General features: G+C 36.3%; 1 protein-coding gene across 1 annotated transcript; it reads right to left on the bottom strand.

The window, feature by feature from the left end:
- Positions 1-6,890: 6,890 nt before the first annotated feature.
- RSM25 (mitochondrial ribosomal small subunit component) lies at positions 6,891-7,724 on the bottom strand (the record flags this gene model as incomplete). The annotated part of the gene is made up of 2 exons (XM_049333344.1): positions 6,891-7,305; positions 7,366-7,724. 2 exons carry the CDS (start codon positions 7,722-7,724, stop codon positions 6,891-6,893), a joined length of 774 nt encoding a protein of 257 aa, XP_049187520.1.

Genomic DNA, 7,724 nt, shown 5'->3' with positions numbered 1-7,724 from the left:
CTCTTAAGAGGCTATTTTAAGAGCTTACACTTACCTTAAAAGTAGTATAGATAATTTTCTATAATAACTAGTAAACTATATACTTAGTAGTTAGCGCTAATAAGTGTATAATAATACGCCTTAGATATATTAATATCTAAAATATATAGCTAAGGTAAAAGTATACTAAAGAGTCTTTTAGAGTTAAGTACCTAGAAACTAAGAGTATACTAGCTAATAGGCTTACTAAAAATCTATTAGTTTAGTAATTTATCTACTTTAAAAAGTAGTTAAATATAAAGAATATTAAATTATTAGTAGTATTATAAAGCTTATAAGGTATAAAAGAGTTTTTAGCTACTCTTTTTAGAGAGTAGTAGAAAGTATATTTTAAGCGTAGCCTCTTTTATAAATCTATAGAAAACTACTTATTAAAAAAAGCTTTTATTAAAGTATACGCTCTAAAGAGCGTAGTAAGATAAAAAAGTATATACTTAGAACTATAATTAGAGTAATACTTCTTTAGTTATCTAAGTATAAAGTTAGAAAAGTACTACTAGTTATTAGTAGTATTCTTATAAGCTTAGAGATACTTAAACTCTAAGATAAAGAACTAAAAGAGTATAACTTTCTTTATAGACATAAATACGTAACTAAGTTTAGTAGTAATACTTTTATAAGTAACTATAATAGTATTATTAGTAATAGTTTTAGAAAACGCGCTTCTATTATTATTATTAGAAAGCGCTACACTATTATCTATAGTCTTATTATAGTTAACTTACTTAACTACTAGATAAAGTTCTATAAAGCTTATTAGCACTAAGAAGTTAGAGTACTAGAATAAAACTTACTAGAAGAATACTACTTAGAAGTAAGAGCGTTATTAGCTTTATTATTAAAGTTAGATTAAGACTACTTAATACTAGAAGTATTCTTAGACTTATTAGTATTATACTCTACTTTTAAGATATTAAAGCTTTACTTCTTACTACGCCTCTAGATTATATAGCTATACTTAAAATACTACTTAAAAGTAGTATTATAGTTATAGATAAGCTTATAAAAGTAAGAGTTCTTAATATTAAGTAGATAACTAGTTTTTAGGTTCTACTCTATATTATAAAACTAATTAACTATACGCTTAGTAATCTCTTCTATATACTTAGATCTAAAAAGAAGTTAGTAAAGCTTCTTAAGCTTAAAAAAAAGTATATATATATATTATTATATCTATAATTACTAATAGTACTAGTAAGATAGCGCGTAGACTTCTTACTTTTATTAATACTTATATAGTTTTTATAGAGAGAGTTAGTAGCTTTTCTAGTACTTATAAACTAGAAGTATTAGAAGTATACTATCTTATAGAGCTTACTAGTAGTAATAAAAGTAAACTTCTTAGAGAAACGCTTATATATAGACTTAGTTACTAAAGCTCTATTATTCTTATTATTAGAATTATTATTAAGTATATACTTCTTACTATTATACTCTTTATTATTATACTTATTAGAAGAATTAGTAATATCTAAACTATTAGACTAGATAGAGAGCTTTAGATTAAAGAGAGAGCTCTTTATACTACTTATAATAATAAAAAAATATCTTTTCTTTTTAGAAGTAGAGCTAGAGAAAAGTAAAGTGTTATAAACTATACTACTTTTTTAAGAAATAGAGAGCTTATCTAAAACTTTAGTAGAAAGCTTAAAAGCGTTAGAAAAGATAGTAGTAGAATTCTTAGAAGTAGAGCTCTTAGAACTAGAAGAATCTAGAAATAAAATATTAGAATAAGTATTACTAGTAGCTAAAGAACTAGAAACTATAATAGTAACTTTAGTAGAATACTTATAGAAATTACTAGAAAGCTTCTAAGAGAGCGTAGCAACGTCTAAATTAGAGTTAGTATACTTTTTCTAAATAGTTTTACTAGCCTACTTATTATTATACTTTTCTATTACGCTAATAGAATTAGTAGACTACTACGCTTAGTAGATTACTTTCTCTAGAACTATCTCTTAATAAAGCTTAATAGCTCTTAAAAGTAAAATCTTAAGATATTCTTACTTAGTACGCTACTTATTAATAAAGCACTTATTCTTAAACTTAATATACTTAGCTTTAGTAACTACTTTAGCTTTAGAATTCTTATTACTATACTCTAAGTTATACTTAATCTACTTATTATACTTATAACGTAGACGCTACTTATTTTCTATAGCTTAACTAGTAATATAATACTTATAAGTAATCTAGTTATAATACTTTTACTCTACTTTATTTTTAGCTTTAAGGTTATAAGTATACTACTTATTAGTATACTTCTAGGTAGTACGCTTATTATAATATAAAATATTATTAGTCTACTCTTAAGTAACTATATTACTATACTTAGTAAATAGATTAGACTTCTTAGAAGTATAAGTTAAAGTAGTAAATAAGTTATAGGTAGAAGTAGAAGTACTTATAGAACTAGAGCTTTACTTCTTACTAGAAGAACTATACTTAGAAAAGCTTTTAGAAATACTATAGAGCTTATTTAAGTACTTATAATTATCTATCTTAGAGAGAGTAGCTAAGTACTTAGAAAAGTTAGAAGTATTAGAGCTTAATAGCTTAGCTTTTAACGCGCTTATATAACTAGAACTTAAAAAAGTTACCTTAAAGGCGCTTATAAAGCTAGAACTAGACTACTTATCTTTAAAAGAGTAGCTATTCTTATACTTATACTTATTTCTCTTTAATATAGTACTAGAGAGCTTAGAGATAGATATAGAGAGGTATACTTAGTTTAATTAGTATAATAAAGTATACTACTAGAGTTAGTAAGTATACTAATAAAAATTAGAAATACTTACTCTTATTTTAAGTAAGAGGTAAAAAGCGTTTAGCTAATTAAATAATTTTTAGTAATATTATAATTAGCGTATATACGCTAAGTAAGCTTTTAGCGCTATACACACTCTAATAAGTATATAATTAGTATTCTTAGCTATAATAAGAGAGCTTATTATAACTATATAGCCTACTCTTATAGAATACTTAGAGAGTATATTATAGAATATACTTCTAGATACTTCTTAAGAGTATAGTATATAATTATACTAGTATAAATTAAGATAAGCTTTTAGAAGCTTTACTACTTAAAAGAGCTTTCTAAGTAAGCTTATAATATAATAATTTATCTTCTATTTATTTCTATGCTTCTAGACGCGATAATAAGTTATTAGACTAATATAGGTCTAATGCCTAAGAAACTAAACTATTATAAGTATATTATTAAAAGTAAAAAAGTAAGCTTTATATAGCTAATTTCTTAGCTAAAAAAAAAGCTTTAGCTACTAAAGTTATCTTTATATAAGTAAGTAGTATATCTAATAAATAAGTATTATATATACTTATTTAAGTACTTAAAAAGAGTAAGTATAATTTTATACTTTATATTTTTTAAGCTATATATAAAAAGTAAACTTACTAATAAATACTAAGTATTTTTATAATAAGTTTACTAGTAAAATATAAAATTATAAAGTAGAGCTAGTAAGTATAAATATTAAAGTAAATAATTATAAAAATAAATACTATTATAAAAAAGAAGTTTATAGCTAGTATAATTATATATATAATATAAAAGTAATAAAAACACTATAGTATAGTTAGTTTATATACTTCTTTTTTTAACTTATTACTATATATATAAAATTTAAAGCTTATAGTTTAGTATTACTATTTTATAGTACTATAATAACTTAGAAGTAACTTAGAGATAATAAGCTAACTATACTTTTTATATTTTATATAACTTATACGTAAGAAGATACTTTATAAAGAGAGAAGTATTATATCTCTAAGAACCTTTATTAAGGCACCTATTAAGAGCTTCGCTAAGACAACCCTCTTAGTATGCTGTTGATAGCTTCGCCATAAAAGCACGACACTGAGACATCGTTGCACCTGAATGAAGAAGTGATAAGTATGTCAGCGTCGAAGAGCCTTTTAGCGTACGCTGGAAGCTCGGCTCTTCGTTCAAGATTGGTTGATCAAAAACGATGTCAACCCGACGAAGTCTCATCGCGCTTCAATGTGCCCCACTACCAGAAATGTGGTGCTAGCGTCTTGTCACGCATATAAAGGCCTCTTTCTCCTGGGCCTTCTTCCTTCCTTCTATCTCCATCTTACCACACTTCATAAAAAAAAAGACATCGCACGCATGCATGTTCTTCTGGCCTCGAGAACCCCAAAACCATATGGGTACTTCGCATGTGTCACAGCTTTTGAAACTTCAACACGATACTTCGATGTGTTCGCGGGGACGCAACTACAAAGATATCCACAATGATGACATGCAATCTCCGGCATGCGATCTTCAGCTACGCACTACGAAGAACTTGTCGCATATAAAGACCTCGCTTATCAGCACCCTCTCTTGTTGTACCTTCACCTTCCAGTTCTACATTCCAAAAGAGCTAGCTGTAGTTGCTATGGTGTTCTGGCTGAGACAGTTCCAAAAACACGACATCCACAAGTGATGCTTTCGAAAAATACCCTGGTCAACGCATTATGTGTCCGCGATGCGAGACCTTTCCAAAAGATAACGCAGCGCCCACTTATAATCTCCGCCTGGCTATTTCTTTCTATCAGAAACGCCCAGAATCTCCCTCTATGTCGGTGGCCCAGTAGCGACTCCATTTCTTTCAACTTTCCAACGTCATGCGAATCGTCATGATGCGTCTTTTCCTAGCGTTTGTAAATATAAAGCTTGAGATTGCTCTGCTGTCTCCCTAACACTTATCCTGTCGTCACTTACTCTAAAAAGCATACGCTCTCAAGGTATGTCGGAGTCTTGTCCTCTTTTTCAAAAGCTCAGGTCAAGGTAACATGGAAGCTGCCCTTCGCAGATACCAAAAGAGTTAAAATTTCGAAAAACTTTGAAATGGACACTTATGAGAGCCTGTCCGAAGTAGAATCGCCGCCAATATCCAAAAGCCAACGCGATCGCAACCGATGCCTCCGTGCAAAAAGAAGGTCGATGGGAACCAGAACGGCGGCTCTACCATGGACGCGGTATAGCGCCTCATTATTGAAGTATAAGAGGCCTTGCTTGCGGCGTCACTCCATGCCTCTTATCCACTACCTTAAACTTTACCTTTTCAAAACATACGGGAAGTTGTTGTTATGTGCTGCCTGGCGTCGACTTCAAATACATCACAGCCTCGGATATGTTTGCCTGTGCGGGCGAACAACTCCTGCAACTTCTACCCGATGTTTGACCCAAAATTCCAGTCCCGTTCTCTCATGGGGTTGCCGGCTGCGTCGAAACAAACCCCAGATGCGAAATGCAACATGAGCGTCCTGGCTCCAGCATTTTACGTCAAAACATAGAGTGCCTTGCTACATGGTGTTCAAAAAACCAGAACGAGGGTCAAATGCTGGGTTTGCTGGCATATAAATACCAGGGGCGATCCATTGCTTCTATCCTCCACAAACTCCCTCTCCTAGGCGAGATTTTCCAAACGCAGTGCAAGGCTTTGTCATGTCCTTCTTCGCCGGGCTTTCGAAAAGTATAGACCGATATTGGTAATGGCTGCGAGCCACCAAAGAGTTCGAGGATCTATTCGTATGTGGAAGAGACAACCGCGAAGATTCCTACTGAAGAAGATCTGATGTCGAGAAAAGAACATGGGGGCTGTTCATGTTCGGACAGTGTAATTCCAGAACGCGTTAAACTCTTGAGTATGAAGGTCTATATGTCGCTGTGGAGCACCAAGGACTTAAAATGATTAAGGAAGCCGTTCATGTCTCCGAAAGCTGACGTAAAGGTTAACATGTTCCGTTCCGCCGAGCCTGATCGCAACGGGTATAAATATCACGCAAGTTTGGGCTTTACTCCTTCATCACCCACTTCTTTTCCGATACCAGAAATCACGGCCTTGCTGGTAAATGGTTTTGTTCGCCTCTTCCTCCAAAACCAAGCCATCAATTGCAAATGTTTGAGTCAGACTCGATGACTCTACTGCACCAAAAGCCACTCCGTCGGGCAAACACATTTCGAAAATACTGGGCGACAACACCATGTCTCGTGCTGGGTCTTGCCTTCTATTCAAACTCAGTGAACAATCGTTCCAAAACAACCAGACTATCAGGACATGGGCGGGCGGAGGAGACCCACTGCGGTGTATGATACCAAAAGTCCCTCATGTGTTGTGAATGTCTGTTCCCGCGCAGAGCCTTGGGGTATAAAATACTCTTCTCAGCCTTCGAAGTCTGTCCTTCCTATATCCCACTCGACAGAGTATATTCTCCAAAATATGATCAGGTTTCTGCCATGTTCGGCTCTTCGGAGTGACCAAAATTCAACTCGACACCCTCTATGGCGGTCGTGACCCTCCAAAACTCAAAGATATTCCGTGATATGAGATCCGGGCTGGCAGCTGGAAACAATGAGTGCTCAGAGACATGTCTGGCAGCTCGCTTTCGCTGTTGAATTATAAGACTTCATCTTTACGTTGCTTCTTTGTAGTTGAAAAGCAGCAGCCAACTTATAATGTTCAAAATCATTCGTCCAACAGCTCATGCTGTTTCCTGGCGTTCGTCCAAAAGGAAAATCGGTAATGGTCCATGACTGTGCTGCCTGAGATTCGCCAAAATGAAGTCTTCAAGAGAACGATGAATGGTGACACACGCCACCTTTGACATACCATGAGAAAATTGGACTTGTCGGTCGTCAAGTCTGTGTATTGCTGCGTGTAGCGAAGACTTGGTGATGATCAGCATCATCGCAATGCCATCAATGCCTTCCTCGTGCCCACGTGTTCCCATTGTCCAGACAGGACTTGTCTCATATCCATTGAATTGAATCAATCGTAATCGTAATCTACACAAAATATACAACATCTCCCCAACCCACACCACTACGCATGCGCCGCCACACCCCCCATAGGCCTCATCCCCTGCGGATTATTCGGCGCACTGGGCTGAATCTCCTGCACCGCCTCATCGTACTCCGCCGTACTCATCTCCGCAGCATCCCCCAGCCCCTCATCCTGCTGCCCACTAAACATCTGCGCGCGCATACTCTGCTCGTCCTCAATCTGCTGGGCAGCCCACGCCTTCCAGTTCTCCCACGTGCGGTCTTCGAGCTCCATTCCGATTTCGAGGGGCCCTTTGCCGAAGTAGGCGCCGACGTGCAGGGCTTCTTCTTTGGCGATGCGGGACCGGATTTCGGAGAGGTGGCGGTGTTGGTAGAATTCGCGGCGGGCGAGGTCGTAGGCGGAGGACTTGGAGAGGGAGGCGTGCTTCATTAGCCACATTTGGCGTTGGACGACGCTGGGGGGGTGTTAGTATGGGGGTGGTCTGGTGTGGTGTGGTGGATGCGGGTTTGGGTACCTTTCACCGTCTAATTGCTTCCCTGGCTGGACAATCTTGCTCCAGTCGTATTTCTTGGAGTCGTTCCCGCTGTCTTCTACGACTAGCCTCGGCCGTGCCAGTTCCCATGGGTGGTCGCCGAAGAACTCTGACCGCAGCTTGTCTTCTGGGTATGCGATGGGGAGAGGTTGGAATAGTTTGCTGGCTTTCCGCGCCTTTCGCATCTTGGGTATGCGCAGGACGGGTCGGGCGAGCGTCTCGCCGGGCGGTATGTTTCCGACGACGTCGTACCATTGCGGTAGGTTGGGTTCTCGTTTCGAGTCGAAGAGGGCTTTCGCGGTCTGGCGCACCCGCATCGGGCGGAAGTCGTAGCGGCCCAT

Source organism: Alternaria metachromatica (genome assembly GCF_023757995.1).
Source record: "Alternaria metachromatica strain BMP 0045 chromosome Unknown scaffold_14, whole genome shotgun sequence".
Lineage (NCBI taxonomy): Eukaryota > Fungi > Ascomycota > Dothideomycetes > Pleosporales > Pleosporaceae > Alternaria > Alternaria metachromatica.
This window is presented reverse-complemented; position numbering and strand designations above follow the sequence as displayed.